Raw genomic sequence first — 22,499 nt, 5'->3', positions numbered from 1 at the left:
AGAGAAGGGTTTGTGGTTTCCTCACGTTCATCCAAATCCTTTGATATATTTCATGGAGCTGCGGTGCTGCAAAGTCAGGCTTTGCAGGCTTTGATTGTAGATATTTTGGCAAAACACAGTAAGTTTTCGAGCCTCTCAGTGTGGGGTTTTCACTGGTGGAAGCCTGACAAACAGGTGGGATTGAGGATTTATTTCATCCACAGAGCAGTGGAAACCCTCTGACCCCATCCTCAGTTGGAAACAGTCAAAAACAGCCGTTCAGGGTTCTATCTAGCCAACTGAATGTGCAGCACAGTACAGGGAGATCATGCACACAGAAAGGCTGCTAGTGGGAATTGAACTCCCAACCTTCTGTAAGAGCGCTGACAGCGCTGTATTGGCGTTACCAGTGATTCTGACCAATCACGCCACTGCAGTGCAGCCGTGTTGCTGACTCCAAAACTTGATCAGTCTTCAGAAGCAACAAGTTCAGTTCTGTTTGCTCCGTCTTGACAGCAACACTCCCACTTTCTGCTGTCAAGACTGTGCTGCTGTATTGACGGCCTTGCCAGTACTGCAAGCATTGAAAAATCTGAAATGTTCAATGCAATCTCTTGGATCGTAGCAATGTATGATTCAAGAGCACAAGTGTATAGTGTTGGAGCTATAATCAGCATTTATTAGCGTAGCCGCTAACCTCCCAGTCGTGTGAAAGAACCCTTGTGAAATACATATGTGAGAAATGTTGGATTAGTCAATGTCTGTTGCATCAGAAAATCTATTGGTGGATTTTCAATTTCAAGGGTCACCACTCAGCAACTGCCAAGCGGTAGCTGCTGCCCAGACAGGTTGTTAGGTCAGTGGTGCTCCTGCCTGGCAAACTAGTCAATTATTGATTGCTTATAGTCTGCCAAGTGTTCAGTGTGTCATCTCCTACATACAGCCCCTCTTTATTCCTCACAATGCACATATCTATATGGAATGAGGACAGAGCTTTAATAGAGGGACTGCTTTGTAATGTAGACAGTAATGTAATGTGTGTATTGTGTATAATCGTTAAATAAAACTGTGGAAACATTTTTGTTGTTGTGATTATTTGGACAGATTCTGTATTTTATTTACATCATGAACAACTCTTCCACAAAATGCTTTTGCAACCAACACATGTGGACATCTTGCACAAATGAAATGACAGAAGAAATGAAGAGAAATCAAACAGCTTGTGAATTAGCCATTGATGAGTTAGCAGCAGGTTGCACATTAACCTCATTTCACACATAACACACTTCCTCTCACATCTCATAGACAAGCACACAAAGTGTGATGATTATGACCACATTGGTGACTTTAATAAAATATGTGGGGCCATTGGGGTCAAAGGTTATTAATGAAAACATGTAAGACCTTCAAAATGACGCTATAAATAGAACATTCAGCCTCAGTTGTCCGTTGGATTGAAATGTTTGAAGACTGATGATGAACATTTGCCACCTCTCAATGAACAGCAGTATTTAGCTCCAAGGCTTCTGATAGGCTGGAATCTCAAACATTTTCTAAGTGAACTTTTGGACCAAACTGAATCAATTCCCAGCGGAGTTGCTGTGCCAGTCTGACCCAATGACCAGACTGGTGAGTCTGGCCATTGAGTGTGATGAGTGAGACCATTCTACATAGAAAACTGTGCCCTGGATCATGCCCTGGATCACCACATCCCATGTGCTCTCCTAGTGGACCCAGAAGGTCTGCAGAGTTACCACCATTCCAGCATGAACCAGTTGTTGTCACCGTTAGGTTCCCCTGGTTCAGCCGGGCAGGTCTGAAAGATCTGGTCCAACATGGATCTTTGGTTTAGACAATGTCAGGGTCCAACAGCAAGGAGGCGCTCCGGCATCAGAACCACCACAGGCACAAAGACAACGCCTTGTGTCTACTGAGAATCTGTCCGGAGAAGAAGATTTGACTTTCATGACACCCATGGAGAGAGCCCAGTGGTCTCCACTTCCTGTGTTCCATTAGTCTCTCTCTCACACACACACACACACACACACACACACACACACACACACACTGCTAGTGTTACACTTTAAAGAATTTGCGCTATGACCGATCCTGTGAGTAGCACATTAATGTTTATTCCAGTAGGAACAGCCACAAACATGTAAACATCAGCCCTCAGCATCTGTGCTTGTCTGCATTGACGTCTGGCTCTGCTAGACACTGAGGTTTGTCAAAATACAGTACAATTTAAATAAGTCAAAAACATTCAAATTACAGTCATACAATCATGTGCTGAACACCTTTTTAATCTCTATTTATTCTCAAGTTAGCTGTTTCAACTTTTTAACTTAACTTATTACTTCTTTTTTTCTTTTTCTTTTTTAAACCATCAGTATTTATTACAGTATTTCTTTTACTGAATATTTACCAGATATAATGATAAATTCCACTTCTGGAAGAATTGTCTTTCACATAAACTTATTTAAGAAACATAAACTTCAAAAGCAATACAAGAATAGTGACACATTTCACCCTTTATATGAAAATCCCTTCACTCGTTTTCAATAATATTACAGCCGTCAGCCACATTGGATTACGATCGCGACGGCGGCCATATTGAATTACTACGAGCTCACTCGTCTCCACTCAGTCACGTTCAGAATCGTGACTCATCACAATCACAGTCTAAGTCTCTTACACGTCATATCACTTTCATATTGCATTCCGGTTATGGCATCATACCTGTAGGAACAGCCACAAACATGTAACTATCAGCCCTCACTCAGCAACTGTGCTCGTCTGTATTACTCGAGTTGTCTGACATCTTGCTCTGGTAATTAAGCAGGCGTCAGCTATCAAGACCGCTTACACCAGAAAATAAATGAAAACCATTCTGAACATGTTTTAAAGTCTTAGCTGTTTTATCATTTCTCAAATTTCTAAATGGGTAGTTGGTTGTTAGTGATGCATTGTCATGCATTATTTATTTGGGGGGGGGCAAACTCATATTGCAACTGAATTTGATTCGTTTGTAAAAGTGAGATTGATTTAGATTGATTCTTTTGGTTTATGGAGACCTAATGGAGAAGTGGGCATGGCCAATAGAAAAAAACGCTTCCAAGTTACTTTCATATGGAGAATCCCCATTAAAAGACTTACGAAGATGTATAATCAAAGTCTTAAAACAGCAGAACCATCAGTTGACATCAAGCTTACATAGGTCAGCGGTTGTGATGGTTCTTTATTTTCAGAATGCTTGAAACAATGTTGGAGGTCAGTTTTAAAAACTGAAAGAGAATGAGTGAATATCTTTTGCTAGTGACTGAATTGGGTTGATAACGTAACACTGTTCTTTTTTGCTAGCAATATGAGAAAAAAAAAAAACAATGTTACATAAGTCAGAGAAAAATCAGACAAATGAACAAACGTCTCGTCAGAAAACGCCTGAGAAGGAGAGGAGCGAAATAAATGACCTGGGCTTCCTTCCGATTCCTTAACGTGCTTCTTATATCTCCACAGAAACATCTCGCAAGGATAAAAAAACATGAATTATTTTGAGAGAAACTTTTTTCTTTTTTATAATTCAATAATCATTTGAGTTCCAACGTCTCACTAAATAATAATAAAATTTTCACCCCAAAAATAAAACTGTACACAACCTTCACAACGCTGGCAGACTTTACAAATTCATCTTTGTGCTTCACATGAGAAATCAGGTTGAGTTGGATGGAGAACTCAACTGAAATGAGAGCAGATTAGTGTGTTGCTGATGTGTGAAACCTTCATGCTCAGATGTTCCTGCCGTGAATAATAGTGTGTGGACTTGGAGCCGGACTGACGTGTGTGTGCTTGTGCAGCTTGCAGGTGGAGGAGGGGCGGAGCCTCGGTGTGTCACTCATCCCCACTTGTTGTAGTTCTGTCAGCCACCACTAGATGGAGGTCTCATCTTCACTCTCCTTCCCATCCTCCCTCATCACCCCCAACTGTAGAGAGAAGAAGAGACAGCAGGAGTCACGACTCACAGTCCTTGAACACATCATCACAGAGACGTTGACTGTTGATGGAGATGATGGACTGATTGTTGAGAAGAACCAGACTCTCAGTCACAAGTGTGGAACATATAAAGGTGATGTGACCATGGAGTGTTGGACTGACACTGAGGCCTGATGAAGATGAACTGAATAATAATAATAAACATTTTGGCAGCAGATGTTGGATGAATGATGGGCAGCTGGATGTCACCATCCTCCTCTCACACTGTGACTGGGAACACTGGACCTCTGCTGTGGGATCAACTGGGTTTGGTGCTGGAACCATCATCCACTGGTTGCAAACCAGTACTGACCTCACACTCTCCAGTTGATAGTCTCTGCTGTGGACAAGATCCATCAGTGGCTTCACTGATGATTCCTGCAGATAGTTCCCTCTCAGCTCCAGCTCTCTGAGGTGGCAGGGGTTGGACTTCAGAGCTGGGACCAACCAATCACAGCTGATCTCTGACAAACTGCATAAACTCAATCTGAAAAATGAACAAATGATGGAGAGTTTATAATGATGGAGAGTTTTCCAGGGTGTCATCAGTCTGAAAATCAAAACTAAAATGCCGACTTCAGGAACAGCAAAAAAAGAAAGAAAGAAAGAAAATGTCACCTTTAAAATAAATCCTCAAAACCCATGTGTCTTTAAATTACATTTGGTCACATGACCACTGATTACCTTTTTTACTTCAAAGATAAACAGAATGAAGTATTTTCTAGATGTAATTTTGATATGAATAAACCTTCAGTCCAATGTTTATTCAACATGTGTGATAAACTGTGTTTGGTGCTGAAACCATCATCCACTGGTTCCAAACCAGTACTGACCTCAGAGTCTCCAGTTTACAGTCTGGACTCTGCAGAAAACCAGTCAGCAGGTACACTCCTGAATCCTGCAGCTCGTTCTTACTCAGGTCCAGCTCTCTGAGGTGGGAGGGGTTGGACCTCAGAGCTGAGACCAGCCAATCATAGCTGATCTTTGACAACCTGCACCAATATAACCTGAATAAAGAATAAATAATTTAGAGTTCACAATGATTGAGTGTTTTTCAGGGTGTCGTCGCTCTGAAAATCAAACTAAAATGTCGACTTCTTCAACAACAAAAAAGGAAAAATGGGACAAGGAGTGCAAACAAATGAGCACTGCAATCTGAAATATAACCACTAATTGGCAGAATTTCACACACTGTACCTTCAAACCCAGTTTCATACATTTTAAAAACAAACCAGTGTCTGCAATTTGAGCTTCCAGCACAAGTGCCGTGAAAATCGTGACAACAATAACAAGAGAGATAGACGTTGTGAAGTGTGAGTGAAGAGGGTGAACTGACCTCAGAGTCTCCAGTTTACAGTCTGGACTCTGCAGAAAACCACTCAGCAGCTTCCCTCCTGAATCATGCAGGTCGTTCTGACTAAGGTCCAGGTGTCTGAGGTGGGCGGGGTTGGACTTCAGAGCTGAGACCAGCCAATCACAGCTGATCTTTGACAACCTGCACCAATTCAACCTGAATAAAGAAAAAAGTATGGAGAGTTTATAATGAAGGGGTGCCTTTCCAGGGTGTCATCACTCTGAAAAAAAAATGGAAATGTCGACTTCTGCAACAAAAAAAAGAAAAAAATGGGACAAGGAGGGCAAGCGAATGAGCACTGAAATTTGAAATCTGACCACTAGATGGCAGAATTTTACACACACTACCTTCAAACCCAGTTTCATACATTTTAAAAACAAACCAGTGTCTGCAATTTGAGTTTCCAAGACAAGTGTAGAAGTTGTAGAGCGAACCTGCCTCAGAGTCTCCAGTTTACACTCTGGACTCTGCAGAAAACCACTCAGCAGGTGCACTCCTGAATCATGCAGGTCATTCTGACCCAGGTCCAGCTCTCTGAGGCGGGAGGGGTTGGACTTCAGAGCTGAGAGCAGCCAATCACAGCTATGCTCTGACAACCTGCAGTTCTCCAACCTGAATAAAGAAAAAATATTTAGCTTCCATTTTGTAAATGTAAATGTTTTCAGTCATCAGAGTCCACATTAGCAGTCAAAGACATTCCGATGACAAGATGAAGAAATACGGCTGCACCATTAATCTGCTTTTAATATTTGTTCAGAGGATCTTCTGCTCAGTCATGTGACCTTCATCACCAATCAACAACTTCCATTGAGCTCCAAAGTGACTGGAGACCTTTTCTACACTGTCTTCCACCATCAAAAGTCTTTTCTGGCTGCAGATTGTTGACATGAAAATATCAACAACATCCACTTGCTGACACACAATCATAACAACTGGACACACTGTTGTGAGTCAGTGTTGGATGTTCATCTGCTGACACACACTGTCCACCAGTAGAAACCAGGATCTTACTTGAGAACTTCCAGTCTGCAGTTTGGACTCTGCAGTCCAGCACAGAGCTGCTTCACTCCAGGATCATCCAGGATGGTGGTACTCAGGTCAAGCAGTGTGAGGTGGGAGGGGCTGGACAGAGCTGAAGACACCACTTCACAGTGAACCTCTGGGAGAAAACTGCATCAAGGAGAGCAGAGTGATAAGTGATGGTCAACATGCGAGACTCTGCTGACTGTCAACTGAAGAAGCCTTTCGGATGGGAGGTGAAACATCTTAATGATCGCAAGAACAAGTCCAGTTGCCCTAACTTAACCCTTCTACTTTCTGATTCAAGGCTCATTAACAGCTGATCAGCTGCTTCCATCATCATCGTCATCATCATCATCATCACAAGGTTCAAATTGTCTCAATCTTCAAAAATTCTCTCAACACGAGTGTCAAAACGTCCTGTTGTGACTGACAGTGTTGCTCTGATCTGCTGCTTCAACTCAACATGATGCTCAGTTGTGTGTAAAGTCACTGCAGGTTGGAGCCCCACTGGATCGGAGTTCCTTCACTGGCGTCTCTTTGGACTCCACTGCATCTTTGACCCAACTGCTGTTTTATTGTCTGCTGCCAAATGAAGGAAGGATGCGATGTGTTTGTGTGTTCAATGTGTTGATTGACTGTCTGCATGAATCCTTCACACTGATCAAAGCTCCTCATTCTGCCACTGTCACATCTTCATCTCCATCCTGGACTCCAGTGGAGCACCTTCACTCCACTCACCATCTAACACAAAGTAGCTGAGTTAGCCCTGTGTTGACAGCCTCCTGCTAAAAGTCACCACTCAGTGTGTCCCTCATTGTTTTCTTGGAGACCTTCAGCCACAAGTGGACCTGCTGATGTTGATCCAACTTGTGACTGGAGCAGCTGCCGATTTAGAGCACACACACACACACACACACACACACACACACACACACACACACACACACACACACACACACACACACACACACACACACACACTCTATAGATTATTAATGTACCTTGCTAAACGTATCACAGCCTTCCTGCAGTTCCTCACAGCTGGAATGAGTCTTAGTTTTCCCTCTGTGGTTGTCTTGTACTTCTCCAGGTCCAACTCCTCCAGAACCTCCTCTGACATCTGCAGCATGTAGGCCAGAGCTGAACACAGGATCTCCGAGAGTTCCTTCTCTGATCTGTTCTCTGACTGCAGGATCTCTCGGATCTCCTGATACACTGACTGATCCTTCACCTCTAGCAGACAGTGGAAGATGTTAATGCTTCTATCAGGAGAAACATCACCAGTCTTCATGTTCTTCAGATTGTTGATGACCTTCTGTAAGGTTCCTGGATGGTTGTCAGTGAGACCCAGCAGGCCTCCTAAGAGTCTCTGGTTGGATTCTAGACTGAGTCCATGGAGAAAGCGAACAAACAAGTCCAGGTGACCGTTTGGATTCTTCATGGATTTCTTCAACATCTTCTTCAGAAACTCATCCAAGGATTCTCCAGGAAGGCCACCTTCTGTCATCTTCCTGTTGGTGTGACAGTGGAATCTGTAGACTGCAGCCAGAAACTCCTGAATGCTTAGATGAATGAAGCAGTAGACGGTTTTGTGGAAGATCACACTCTCTCTTCTGAAGATCTCTGTACAAACTCCAGAGTACACAGAGGCGTCAGTCACACTGAGACCACACTTCTCCAGGTCTTCACTGTAGAACATGATGTTTCCACTCTCCAGATGTTCAAATGCCAGCTGGCCCAGCTTGAGAAGAAGCTCCCTGTCAGCCTCCGTCAGCTCCTGTTGACCTCCTCCATACTTGTGCTGCTTCCTCTTGGTCTGGACCAACAGGAAGTGTGAGTACATGTCAGTCAGGGTCTTGGGCAGCTCTCCTCTCTGCTCTGAGCTCAATATGCTCTCCAGAACTGTGGCAGTGATCCAGCAGAAGACCGGGCTCTCACACATGATGTGGAGACTCCTGGAGGCCTTGATGTGGGAGATGATCCTGCTGGACACATCTCCTCTATCTCTGAACCTCCTCCTGAAATACTCCTCCTTCTGGTCATCGGTGAAGCCTCGTACTTCTGTCAGCCTGTCCACACATGACCGAGGGATCTGATTGGCTGTTGCAGGTCTGGAAGTTATCCACAGCAGAGCCGAGGGAAGCAGATCTCCTCTGATCAGGTTTGTTAGCAGGATGCTGACTGACTTCTTCTGAGTGACGTCAGTCACCTCCTGGTTCTTCTCAAAGTCCAGAGCCAGTCTGCTTTCATCCAGGCCGTCCAAGATGAAGAGAAGTTTGCAGACATGCAGCTGCTCTGCTGTGAGCTTCTCTAACGTTGGATGGAAAACATGGAGCAGCTCCAGAAGACTGTAGTGCTGTTCTTTGACCAAGTTGAGCTCCCTGAATGAGAGAGGAAGCACCAGATGAAGGTCCTGGTTCTCCAGGCCCTGGGCCCAGTCCAGAGTGAACTTCTGCACTGAGAAGGTTTTTCCAACCCCAGCGACACCGTTGGTCAGCACCATTCTGACTCTGAGTCCCTGCTGCTCAGGTGAGGCTTCAAAGATCTGGCTGCACCTGATTGGACGGTCCTGGAGGCTCTCCTGCCTGACCTCATGGTGTGTGTTGACGTCCTCACTCAGTCCCTCAGTGATGTAGACCTCAGTGTAGATGCTGTTGAGGAGGGTTTGACTTCCTGCTTCTTCACCTTCAGTCACACGTTCACATCTCCTCTCCAGACTGATCTTCTGCTGCTGGAGAAGCTCCTGCAGACAATAAGCCACTGAAGCAGAGAAAAGGTTGGAGAAGAAGACATCAGTGTAACAGTGTGAGCATCATTTTCTGTTCACAACTTTTCAGCTGCTTTGATGAAGCTGCTGCACCTGTCTGACTTTTTGCTCTAAATGTCCCTCAGTGAATCTCCTCACTGGAGGTCCTCCCTCTAAGGAGGGAGAAGTGAAGGAGGTGCAGGTGGACAGTCTTACTGTGATCACTCTTGGTGTGACTGGCAGTTCCTGGGTCTTTGCTGAAGATCAGAGGTTCACCTTTGGACCCATCACTCTTCAGAGACACACTGTAGACTCTGCTGCTCCTTCCTCATCTGCTGACCTGGAGGACAAACAGGAAGTGAGACAGTGAGCTCAGAACACTCCGAGTTCCACTTGGGATGGAGAGAAGAGAAAAAAATCAGACAGAAGTCGACGTCAGACTTAATGTCATTCAGTCAGGACTCACGTGCTGCTCCTCTCACTGTTTCTGCTACTGATTGCTGCAGCACCTCCCACCAATCCTGTTCCACTGCCCACTTCCTGCAAATCACACAGCGAGTCAGAGCGGATGTGGGCAGGGCCAAGAGTGTTTATGTGACTCTTCTGTACTGAGTCTCTTCAGTTTAAGTTGTTTTTTTTGTTTTTTTTATCACAGAAAAAGCAGTATTTTGGCCCAAAGCTGACAAATGTGTATATAATAATATGCAACAGCATTTCACTAATCATTTGAGTTGGTTAAAGGTACTTGGACGAGAGGAAGACAAAAACAATATAATGATGATATGTATCTGACTTTGACCAAACAGAATAAAGGAGGTGCTATTTATTTAATGACTTTGCTATCTTTCCATGTCCCCGTTATTGTTTTGTCAGTGTTTGGAGGTACTTACCTTTAGAGGGTCTGTCAAGTGTTTTTTTTTTTTTTTTTTTTTAGTGAATAAATAAGAAAAAAGATCAGATTTCAATGTGTTTCTTGTTGCTCCTCTCACTGTTTCTGCTGCTGCTGCATCAAAATGGAGTGGAACAGAAAGCACCGTTACTTTCTCTTCCGGCTGTTGCTGCTGCTTGTCGCAACCCGACGCAACTTGTCTGAATACCTGCTCGAAGTGAGTCGCGCAGGCGCAGTTGATGCGGAAGTGGAATGCGCATGCGCGGATTTATCAGACGTTGTCCGACACGTTCCTGATGTGAGTCTCGTGTCTGCACCGACTGCTTGCTGTAGCTCCTCTCACCACTCCTGTGCTGCTCTGCTCATTTCCTGGAATTCACCGTCACGTGTCAGAACCAAAGGTCAGGCTGCACTTACTCCCAGTGTCCACCTGAGGGCGCCATCGTCCTCGGCGAACTAGCTGAGGGCGTCAGTGGCTCCAGAGACACAACCAGGATTCACTGTGTCACTGAGGATGTGTTGTGTCTGTGACTGCCTCTGACAACTGGCATCAAACATCACCACAAAAAATGTTTAGTAACATTAAAATAAAATAAGGAATATAGATAATTTTTCAATGGTGCGGAAGGAAGAGCATCTAAACATCATGGTATCATTCAACATCACAAAGTGCTGAACCTGTTGTTGCCTCTGAGACCAATGACCTGGTCCTCTACTGGTCCTGGTCTTCCTCTGGTCCTGGTCTTCTCCTGGCCCTGGTCTTCCTCTGGTCCTGGTAGGGTCCCAGCTCACTCAGTCAGCCAGTGTCCTCTTCTGTGAGGCTGAGTCCCAGTCTTAGGAAGGTCCCCAGACTTCCCTCTTCCTGGAATCTTCTGCCAGGTCTACTGAGGGGATCCTGAGGTGTTCCCAGGCCAGCCGAAAGACACTGTCCCTCCAAAGGGTCCTGGGTCTTCCTCTGGGTCTCGTCCCGGTGGGACAGGCCCTAAACACCTCCCTGGGTTCGAGCAGCCTCAGCCAAAGCTGACAATGTATTTTCTAACGAGAGATTCCAGCAAATATTGGCTACAAAACTTTCAACAGATTTCCAAGTATTAAGTAGAACACAATACTTTGAAAAGAGGACATTGGAGAAGGGTTTCTTCCTGTATGAATGAAGCAGACACAAGTCCACCCCCGATTCACTTGATTGACATCAGATTTAATGCTTTGAGGAAAAGGAAAAACACACAGTGCCCTAAACATGAACCACAACCACAACCAACAACATCACAGTTAACTCATCTTGTAGTTCACGCAGACCTGTGTGTTCTTCAGAGGTCATTGGTGATGCCATCCATCCTCAACTCTCTCTAAGTTCATCGCATTTCTGTCAGTGCATGTTTTCCAATGATCGGGCACAAGCCGTGTCACATGACGCACAAGCACCTATCATTATCTGATTGCATAGTTCAATTAGACTTTATTAACAATAGCAATAACAATAGACTATGATGTAAAATATAATTATAATAATAGTCCAACTTTAGGCTTCCAGCAGCTTGACAGTAATTGGTTGACAGGTAACAAGTTGGCAGGTGTTTGTTTTTGTTTTTTTTGATTGTTCTGATTTATCAACACCATCCCATGAACAGATGTTATTTATTTACTCTGTCTGTTGGTTTGTGTTCAACCACTCAGCCATCCTGTTTAGAGCCAGATGGGCTGATCAGAACTGAGCTAATGTGTGAATCCATGATTCTGTTTGACTGACACGTGAATTGGTTGCTATTATTCTGTATGATGGTTTCATTTTCTCTATTAATTAATAACAGCTCTTTGATCTTGAATGTGTGTGTGTGTGTGTGTGTGTGTGTGTGTGTGTGTGTGTGTGTGTGTGTGTTGGGAGGCGGTGTTTTTCTGTCTTTAATGAGCCAGAAAGGCAGTTGTAATTATCTCGGCTCTTCTTATGATGCACATCTTGCTGCAAACCTTCACCTGCACATGCAGGAACGACAGACGAAAATAAACAGAACCATTAAGTTTGATTTTGAGCCTTTATGCCAATTCCAGTTATTCAAAGCTTCATCAATATGGTGAACACAATTTATAGGTTCTCATGACCATACATGAGTCAGGGAACGTAGGAAAGATGGACCAGTAAGTCAAGAATTTTGCCTTTTCAGCTCAGCTCCTTCTTCACCGCGATAGATCGATGCAACCACTGCATCACTGCAGAAGCCACACTGATCCACCACTCTGATCCACCACACTGATCCAGCTGTTTACTTTCACGTCCCTCGTGAACAAGAGCCCGAGATACTTGAACGTCTCCACGAGAGGCAGGGACTGTCCACCGAGCTGGAGAAGGCAAACCAGCTTTTTCTAGTCAAGAACCACGGCTTCACACTTGGAATATAACATCAAATAAATCGGAAACAAATAAATAAAATGCTTTAAAATGTAGGACTTTTGGACTTTTTTGTACCTTTTCTTATCTTTTGTACACTGTGTGTTAATTTTATGCTCTGAAAATGTTGCACATATTTGACAAAAAAGCCCCCCCCCCTTGTGTAAATAGCTTGAACTATAACTATATCATTTTCCATTTAACTTACAAAACATTGTTTTTTTGTTTTTTTATTAAAAATGGCTGAACTTTCAGTCTTTCCTTCTGCATTATGAGGACGAGACAGCAGCGAGCTGAGCCACCTTGACCTTCACTGTGCTCTGCGTGTCAACGCACATTTGCGTCTCGTCAACAAAATCACAACATATATTTTATCACAGCATTTACATCACAGATCTATTTATAGCTCAGTCCCATCTCAATCAGGGACCAAAGGATTGTTGATGAATAATTTCCATCACATTTTTTGTCGATGGATTCAACTCTTTTGAACGTCCAGGAAAGTTTAATTGTGTGCGTACTTTTGCAAAAAACTTTACAAAAAAAAATCCATCAAGCCTCCGTCGACTGTATACATCAGCATTTCATTTTACAAGAAATGAATGTAAATCTATGCTTTTTTTTATTTTACCATATGAAACATATTCAACAAGTGCAAAAAAGACACGCTTTACATCGCATTACATTACATTGAAACCATCAATTTAGTATAAAGATGGAGTGAGATAGAATCACTTAACTGATTTACAAACTGGTAGAATATTTTCTAATTTGGGCCGATTGCTTACTAAAATTAAAAAAAAAAAGTCAAATAAGCCATAATTTCTGTTTTGTCCAATTATATCTTAATAATAACAGAAGCACATCAGTAACAGTCAACTAAAAACTGAAACAGTGCAGTTCACCATCCTCACACTCGCAGAAATATGACAGCGACCGCTTACATGACTTAAATAGATCTATTGTGCATAAACTTCCACGTTGGCTCTTTTAACCTCAGGAGAACCTGCACTTCTTTTGTTTCAATATTTAAATTGTATCACTCAGTAGCACTGTCCATCATCTTTATCACGTCAGGTTTGGTCTAAATAACTTCAATCACAAAACTAGCAGCCATTTCTAAACTTGATTGCAGTTTTTCATTAAATAGAAGACAAGGAACTCGGGACAAAGAAGGATGTGGCGTCCAGTAGAGTTTTGTCTTAACAGTAGCCTGCATCACTGCAGATCACTGCAGGCAAGACCAGCAGTAGGTCATGTCAGTGTTGCCTCCTGGGACCTGGAGAGAAAGTGACTCTCCAGGGGAAACTAGACCTTGGAAAAAGACAAAACTGTCATCATGAAATATCCGTCACATGAGAAGGAAGAGCAGCACAGTGAGTGAAGGTTTGTCAAAGTAATGAGAAGAAGGTGGAAGGTGCCTACAATGACTTGCCTCTATGCAAGTATAATGGCAGCTAATGGCACTATAGTATGTATCAAGAACACTTGTGATGGTGACTGTGGTGAGAGAAGGCAGGATATACTGTATATTCCTGAGTGTACACTGTATTTCATCAAGTATTGCTAACAAAATGATTACAGATCAAAAATGTATTATCATTATTATTATTATCATTATTATTATTATTATTATTATTATTATTATTATTATTATTATTACTAACCTTATAATAATAATAATTATTATTATTTTAATTAATATTATTATTAATTATTAACAAATAATTTGTTTAAGCCCTCAAATTTCCAAAAACTGTAGCTCCCTGATTTACACACACACACACACACAAACACTAGTAGTAGTACTACCAGGTGCAGTGGGCTGTGGTAAGTACTGCTGGCTGCTGGTGCTGTAGCTGCTGCTGATGGGAATACAGTTTGAAGAGGTGCACATGTGTTGACAGTGGTTTCTCAGTTTCTCCTCTCTTCTCCACTTTGCTCGTCTGTTGGAGAACCAGACCTGCGGGCCAGAAAGGGAAGAAGGACTCGAGATGGTTTGGAGTGTTTTTTTTCTTCATACAATGCAGATGCAGCCGTTCCCAGGAAGTGGATTATTGGCTGCTTTCATTGGACTTTCACTGATTCAGCATCTCGTGAGATCAGGTGTGGAATAGTAGAAGAAAATTAGTTTAGAGAAACTCGGCTTTGAAAAATAAACATGGAAAAAATAACATTGGTTATTGTTATTAAAAGAGCAACAAAACAATAACGGCTCATTGGTCATAACTATGACTGTCTACGGTTTGCTTGTGCTTATTATTGTTATTATCATTATTGCATACACTAGTATGGTATGGTAATAATGGTTTGATTTAAAACAGTTGATCAGATTGTTAATGGCCAACAAGACAGACTGGCAGTGATGTCACTCACCTGGATTCTTGCCTCTGGCAGGCTGATCTTATAGGCAAGACGCTCTCTGGCAAACACATCTGGATAATGAGTCCTATCAAATTCTGCAATGAAACAAGGATGCAGGAGAATTCTGAATGAAGATCAACGGAATGACAGAGAGTCTGCGGGCAGAGGAACGGTGCGAGAGTCGCAGCAACAAAGTCAGTCGACAGTTCGTCTCCAGTCATAAATTGACAATGATTCAATTGATATTGTGTCATCATGTAAATGCAATGATCTATGTGTAAAAGGCAAATGTGTTTTATTTATACAGCCCTTAACAACCACCCAGAGGAGAATAAAGAGCTTAGAAATAGTTTAGAAAATAGAAGTAATAAAAACCATGAAGCAAAAAACAATAACAACATTAAAAGCAATGAAATGAAAGAGACAAAAATGAAATAGCACAAAAGTGTTTCCACAATATTATACTACACTGTGTACAATACTATATCATATCCTACAGAGATGAAATTTCTTTATCTTCTTCATCACATTTACTGACGGATGACAAAACTTTTCTCTACACTGCCACCTAGAGTCAACTCAGACGTCATCACCATGTTTATCAAAGCATCAACAAATAATTCAATAAGTAAATAAATAATAGTAATAACATGATAATCAATGAACATCTCAATCTCCATAAATATCAATTGAAACGCTATGAAACCAGCAGGCGCTCTTGAGCTGCTGCATGCCGGACGTTCCAAACATCTCGACAGATGTCATAACATTGAGTGTGTAACCGTAATAACTGCAGCACACAATGTACTTTTCCAAAGCTCCAATCAGACAGCATCACTATCAGTATTTACCATATTGTCACGCAACGTGTTTAGTTAGTGAGTTAGTGAGTGTGGACCGAATGGGCGGCAGCAAAGTGTTGAACCAACAGTGGGGAAATAATACAAACCTCCATCATATTCATTGATATGGACTCAACATTGTCAACAAACATGAAATCTGCCGCTGATAGTGTCAGTGTTAAAACTATAAAACTAGATCACGGTGAAAAATATTCTACGGCACTCATTTTGAAAGATAATACTTCTACGATAATGAATGAATGACTCATGAACTCGGCCACGTTTGAATCGTCAACTATGAACAGAACTACTGTAGTTCTTTAAGAATTTTGTGAACTGACCTTTGAACTTGAGTTTATGTAGAAAGTCAACGTTCCCAGCACTGCCAATCAGGATGGCCAATCAAAAATAAAAAAGAGGGAACTTGTGGCAATCATCACTTCATTCGCTTCAGCCATCAATCATGGCCAACGGCAGCAGTGCTAGAGCCACTGAGCAGCATCATGTATGAATAACACAGGCAGTTACCTTTCTCCAGCACAGCGATCTGCTCCTGAGTGAACGATGTTCTGTTTCTCTGCAGTTTCTTCTTCAGCTGGAACCTCAACTCTGCCTCGTCCTGATTGGTTGAGGAGGCAGGTGTGTTGTTCTCCACTCTGACCGGCTGTGAAAACTCTGCAACCAGGAGAAGAAAGAAAATGATCATGATGTTATTACACTGAAATGTGAGTTAGTCACAAGCTTCTACATCAATCTATGCGCTGAAAATAATGTTGCCATTTAAAAAAAACTGATTTTTATAAAACATGGATATAGAATCGGTTACGTGAATGTGTAATAACACTGTGATTTGTGTGTGAATAACAGTGTATTTGTTCCATATAATGCTGGCATTATTATATGCCAAGTGTGATGTAGTATCTGGCTTCTGAGGAAACTGCAGTGTAGGCAGCAGCTGAGTAAAGGCAGTACAGCTGAGTAAAGGCACTACTCAGACAGGATATCAGAAGATCATATCCTGATTGGCTGAATTCCAGGATATCAGGTTTCCAAACATTGTCCCAGTTGTGGGACAGTGAAATATCTGTGAGTACTTGATGCTTTTTGGGAATATTGTCACAGCTCCGTGTCAAGGTCACCAGATGAGAAACCACACAGAGACAAACACTGGTGGGACATCACTGCTGGTTAGCCAGATGACTTTGGAATATTCCACCCCAACTTTCAACTCAAATGCTATTGGCTACTGTAGATGTCTTGCATCTAGTTGCCGTCTGTATGTGACCATAAACCATAAACATTGTTTTATTACAGGAGGCGATTGTTTCGTTTTTGTTTGTTTGTTTACTTTTTATTGTGACGTGTGGCCTCCCGCTAAGCTCAACATCATTATAAAGAAAATTAATCAGGACATTTGTCCCGAGTGTCTCACCAGTAGTCAGGAGCTTCCCAGAGTGGCCCCCTGCACAGCTGACCCACATGCTTTGGTTGTTGAGCATTTTGAAATTGTCAAATATGTCCAAAGCTGGAACTGAACTGCTTTGCTGTTTATCGTGAGACAAGTTCCTCAGGACACGATTAATTGATGAAACCTGGTAATAGGTACAGTAACAGTCAAATAAAATATATTAGGAAGATGTTGAATCTATGGCAACCAGAATCCCTCCTCCCTAAAAAACAAACAAACAGCCAATTGATGAATCATTCCATTATAAAATCAAGATATCATATTTTCAACCTAGCAGTTGATTGGTTTTGTTGTGCTGATGTTGATGATGTTGTGTAAAAAAGACAACATTTGAAACGTGAATTATTAAAACCATAACTTGATTTTTAAAAATCTGGAAAAATGATTTTTATTCTGTAAAATGAAAACAAAGTTACTATATTGACATATTAGTACAGTAAAAATATAGATATAATAATGTCTTATCTTAGTTACTATAATTGATGGGTGTGGCCAACTAAAGCATCTTACGCTTGGAATATTGTCATTGGTGCAGATCTTCTCTGAAAAGAGGAGGTCTCGGATCTCCCAGGCAAAAATGGAGGGGCACTCTCTCTTGTACTGCGTGATCTTCCCCACCACTTCTGCTGTAGCCACCCGAGGTTTGCTTCCACCAATGGCCCGAGGACATATCAAGCCCGTCTCATAGTACCTGCCCAGGATCTTACTTACACAGCCGTTGGACACCTGCAGTTACAACAGTAAATAAATGACGCAAAATGTTGGGGGGAAAAAATTGTTTTCTTGCAGGTAAAGTGAATCAAATATAATAACAATGCTAAGATAGAAGAAAGCTTCTCTTTGGGGTTTTCTTTGAAAACAAAGGCTTGGTTTACAAAAGTCACCATTTAGTCATCACTTTGTTGTCCAGTTATACAACAATAATTTAGGCTCTCAGGTTTGGAGTTTAGTCTCTCTCTCTCTCTGTCTCTGTCTCTCTCTCTCTCTCTGTCTCTCTCTGTCTCCCTCTCTCTCTCTCTTTGTTTTATCTCCTCCTGTGCAGTTGGGTCCTATCCGTGGCCTCCTGGTTGGTCATGTCTGAAACGCCTCCTGAGGAAGGCTTCCAGGAGGCATCCTGACCAGGCTCCAGAGCCACATCAACTGCTTCCCCTGGATGCAGAGGAGCAGCAGCTCTACTGCAAGCTCCTCAGGGAGGACCTACTGTACCTTCTCACTCTATCCCTAGGAGAGAGCCTGGCCACCAGTGAAGGAAAGTCATATAAAGGTACTACCCGAAAAATTAGAATATCAAGTAAAAGTTGTTTTATTTTGGCAATTTAACATAAAAGAGGAAACCAACAAATTTTATTGAGCCATTACACGCAAGCTGACATCTCAAGCAGTTCCTTGTTGTAACTTTGCTGATTAAGATTTTCAGCTTATTAAAACCACAAACCCACAAACTCAGAAAATTATTGTAAAATTCGAGGTTTTTTTTTTTTAAACTGCAAGACCTGATCAGCAAAATCCAAAGAAATAAAAACTTGAAATATATTGATTTGCATATTATTCCTTTATATAATATGTCAAATTCACCTTTTAAGTTGAATTGCAGAAATACAGCAACCTTTTCAGGATATTCAAATTTTCTGGGTAGTACTGTATGTGTGTGTGTGTGTGTGTGTGTGTGTGTGTGTGTGTGTGTGTGTGTGTGTGTGTATGTACATATATGTTTGAAAATAATTTACCTGGAGTATTCTGGATATGTCGCATGGTCGAGCTCCACTGTGTGCTAATTCCACAATCTTCTGTCTTGTGGAATCAGGCAGAGGTCTCCCATTCACAAACAAACCTCCCAGCTGGTTAACTCCACTATGGCCTCCACAAATGCAAGCAGAAACACAACAAGTGTATAAAATAACAATATTTATGAGTACAGGAAACTCAAATGCTTCTCAAATTGAGAAATTAATTTAAATTGTGCCTCCTCTCTATGGATATGAAATTGTTCTATACTATCTACAACCAAAGACACAAATTCATGTTTCTCAGAAGCGACTCAACATGTTTTGATATACCTAAAAATAAAAACATATTTTTGAGGAGTTTCAAAGGTGCAAAAATAACTTTAAAATCTCTGAAATGAAATACTGAAATAAATAATGTCTCCTCTGTCTTAGACAAATCTGCCTATAAAAAATAATAGCTTTCTTATCAAGTTTTACAAGACAAATAAATAATTAATAAATAAGAAATAATATTGTAAAATAATATCTATGCTATAGTAGCAAATCCAGCTTTAACAAATTAGCTGACAAACTTTTTCACAGCAGCAGCCATGTGTTAGCATGCTGTGACCACATTGTCTACCATTGTGCCTGAAAGCAAATCTCTACTGTATCTGCTCTACTAATGCAGCATCACACTAATACAGAGTAATTATGATGGACACCCGCACACATTCTTCTTCTCTTGTCACAACAAAACCAGAGAGACAAAGAAGAAGAAGAAGAAGAAGAAGAAGAAGAAGAAGATTTTGATTTTTACAATCACATTTATTTACAAAATACAGGCTAAAAACTTATACACCTTTCCTAACATAAATAAATGATTAAAACAAAGAATTAAATGAACTAAAAAAAATAAAATGGTGAACAACAACACAAAATCAAAAACCAAACCAAAAGAGACAACCCATTAGAAGAAGAAGAAGGAGAGGAGGAGCAGATCGGCTTCATAGCTTCAGAGGTTTTGTCTGAACTCAGTGTGGAGTTGATGTGTTGTCCTCAAAATATTGTTCTCAAAGTGTTTTTAACATGCGCAAACGTGAAAAGGAAATCATCATTATAGCACAATGCAAAGTACTTGTTGGGAAGCAGTAGTGCGTTGATGTGCATGAATTCCATTGTTGATTTGAGCCCTGCCACCTTCATTTAGCCAAAAACAAACACAAAAACTCAGGAAAAAAACTGTTGTACTATTATTTTCTTTAATAAACACATTATTTATTTATTTTTTTTGACTTGTATTTAAATCTTTTTGGAATAGAAACAGGAACAAAAGTTCACTCAGTCTCCCACAGTCACTCATCATTTCTGGAGCTTTTGTTAGTTAAATCTGCATTTTGATCTGATATTATTATTATTATTATTATTATTATTATTATTATTATTATTATTATTATTATTATTATTATTTAAAGTCATTCATTCAATTTTTCTTAATATCATCCATTAATTAATTTACTCGTTGACTTGACATCAAGGAAATATCATCAAGGCAATGAGACGATTCTCTGTGTTTTCCCAGTGAGTGGATTTAAAAATGCTGACATCAGAATTGACCACCACCAAGTCTCCTTACATTCATGAATTGAAAAAAATGCAATTTGAGTTTTTAAGGGGAATAAATTATTTTATTTTTAGATTTATCTGTTTATTTATTTTTGATTTATTTAAATGTTTTATTTTTACATTACATTTTTAGTATATTAAAGTGCCAAATTATTGAATATGTAAGTTGTTTTTAAAAGTAAACATTGTTTGGATAAGTTCTGTCAAAAATCATCCTAAAATCTAAACCAGCAAAAGATGCACAAGCTTTTGAATTGACTGTGACTCTGTTGAGTTTCCAAGGCTGCCAAATCTTTTTGTCTGTCGTTTGAAAATAAGAAAATTAAAGGTTTTTAGTCCAATAATTCATGGAGTGGTTGAGATCGGAAATAATAAAATGCATTGATATAATGAAGAGGACGAGACACCGAGACAGAGAAGGAGAGAAAGAGACTTACCTTTTGGTGGCATGCTGTATGGAAATGTTGCTTCAGGTTGATTCGGTCTCTCAGCTTTTCTGCTATTGTGTTTTCCAGTTAGCTTCTCCTGCCTGGAAGACCTGCTGGGATGGATCTACTGTCATGGAAGGGAGGAAGATGCAAATAAGGGAGAGAAAGCAAACAGGGAGGGCTACGAGCGAGCGACAGTTGATTCCACTTTCCTTTTGTCATCTGTTGTAGCAGCAATGTGTGTGACTACACAGGTTCTACCCCAAAAATTAGAATATCAAGTAAAAGTTGTTTTATTTTGGCAATTTAACATAAGAGATGAAAGCAACAAATTTGATTGAGCCATTACACGCAAATTGACATCTCAAGCAGTTCCTTGTTGTAACTTTGCTGATTAAGATTTTCAGCTTATTAAAACCACAAACCCACAAACTCAGAAAATTAGAATACTGTGAAAAGCTTCAGTTTTGTAGCTTCAAAGGGTCCAAGGAATCCGAAACACCTGCAAAAGGGTCCTGAGCCTTTAAAAAGTCTGTCTTGGGTCGGCTCAGAAGAGTTCACACATGGGCAAATACAACAACCTTTTCAGGAGATTCTAATGTTCTGGGTGGTACTGTATGTGTGTGTGTGACTATACTGTATGTTTGTGGTTGCATGTGGCTTGTGATGGTTTCCCTACACACTGCACTTTTAGAGAGTTAGTTTTAGCCCAATGTTGGAGCGTGACAAACTGTATTTTCATATTGGTAAAAACCTAATATGCTGCCCATAAATGAAATAATGAAAGTGTGTAATCATACAATAACAGTTATGTGGTTTCCCTCCACTCATATATCTATGAGAATCTTCACAGATCAATCAGGGTCCCAGTGCTCCCAGTTAGATGCCATCTTGTTCCAGCATGTTTCTAAGGAAGCCTGGTGTGGACAATCCAGCTGCAATGACAGCATAGCGTTTGGTATTTAGGGCTGAACGCCAGGGGGCGCCCTGAAATAAACCCACCAAGAAGAAGAAGAAGAAGGTGGACCTGGTATCCTGGTTTGGGTGTGCAGGCCACCGTAGTTCACTGGCAAGTTCAGGCGAGGGAGGGAGAGTGAAAGACGCTGCAATCAGAAATGTGACCACTTGATGTCGCTGTTTCTTCTTCCAAACCTCTAAATATTCCACATTGGACCTTGAAAGGAGCGAGTTTGTGTACGCCATGTTTGGTGGATGTGGTTCCGTTTCACAGTGATGCACCAACTCGGCTCCAACTCGGCTCCAGCCTGTGGAAAAGCACACAGGGTCCTCGGAGGTGCACGTGCTGAACCAACAAGTGTCAAGGTTGTAAAAGTGGTAAAAGCAGCCACCAGTTTGAGCTCAGGCACACTGGATGTCGGTACTGACTGGTTGAGTTAATGTTCTGGACAGTTTGACGACCCGGTAGCTGGACCAAGCATTGAAGAAATACTGCAGTACAATGAAGGAAGCGATCGCTGTCAGTCAGTCGCTGTCGCGTAGCACGCCGTGTTTATCCAGTGGATGGGTTCTGAAGGGTTCTAAAAGGTTCTGTTTCTGAACACAAAGAACAGCAACAATAACGCAGATGACTGAAGCGAGCTGTTCAACACTGTCCACTGAGGAACACACAAGGCTGAGACAACAACACACAGTGCAGTA

The 22,499-nt window shown here is 41.3% G+C and overlaps 2 protein-coding genes across 3 annotated transcripts; both read right to left on the bottom strand.

Moving 5' to 3' along the window:
• Nucleotides 1–3,199: 3,199 nt before the first annotated feature.
• Nucleotides 3,200–10,179, bottom strand: LOC142903535 (NACHT, LRR and PYD domains-containing protein 12-like). 2 transcript variants are annotated; one of them, XM_076049220.1, is made up of 10 exons: nucleotides 10,018–10,179; nucleotides 9,598–9,660; nucleotides 9,348–9,471; nucleotides 7,387–9,145; nucleotides 6,374–6,532; nucleotides 5,801–5,974; nucleotides 5,345–5,518; nucleotides 4,842–5,015; nucleotides 4,322–4,495; nucleotides 3,200–3,959 (listed from the first exon to the last, which is right to left on the bottom strand). In XM_076049220.1, coding segments are annotated over exons 3-10 (2,625 nt in total). In that variant the 5' UTR covers nucleotides 9,349–9,471; nucleotides 9,598–9,660; nucleotides 10,018–10,179; the 3' UTR covers nucleotides 3,200–3,949. The 2 variants fall into 2 exon arrangements, 1 of the variants encoding a protein (XP_075905335.1); XR_012929262.1 differs by lacking the exons at nucleotides 3,200–3,959; nucleotides 4,842–5,015 and having other exon boundaries at nucleotides 4,389–4,495; nucleotides 5,345–5,974.
• Nucleotides 9,419–22,383, bottom strand: LOC142903540 (paired box protein Pax-6-like). Its single transcript, XM_076049230.1, has 9 exons — nucleotides 20,850–22,383; nucleotides 18,808–18,938; nucleotides 17,591–17,806; nucleotides 17,045–17,204; nucleotides 16,141–16,287; nucleotides 14,783–14,865; nucleotides 14,182–14,369; nucleotides 9,598–9,671; nucleotides 9,419–9,471 (listed from the first exon to the last, which is right to left on the bottom strand). Exons 1-9 carry the CDS (start codon nucleotides 20,860–20,862, stop codon nucleotides 9,419–9,421), a joined length of 1,065 nt encoding a protein of 354 aa, XP_075905345.1. The 5' UTR covers nucleotides 20,863–22,383.
• Nucleotides 22,384–22,499: the final 116 nt, after the last annotated feature.

This window comes from Nelusetta ayraudi, unplaced genomic scaffold, assembly GCF_046127955.1.
Source record: "Nelusetta ayraudi isolate G7.1 ecotype Tasmania unplaced genomic scaffold, CSIRO-AGI_Nayr_v1 ptg000111l, whole genome shotgun sequence".
Classification (NCBI taxonomy): domain Eukaryota; kingdom Metazoa; phylum Chordata; class Actinopteri; order Tetraodontiformes; family Monacanthidae; genus Nelusetta; species Nelusetta ayraudi.
Note: the sequence above shows the minus strand (reverse complement) of the source record. Positions and strands in the feature narration are given on the sequence as shown.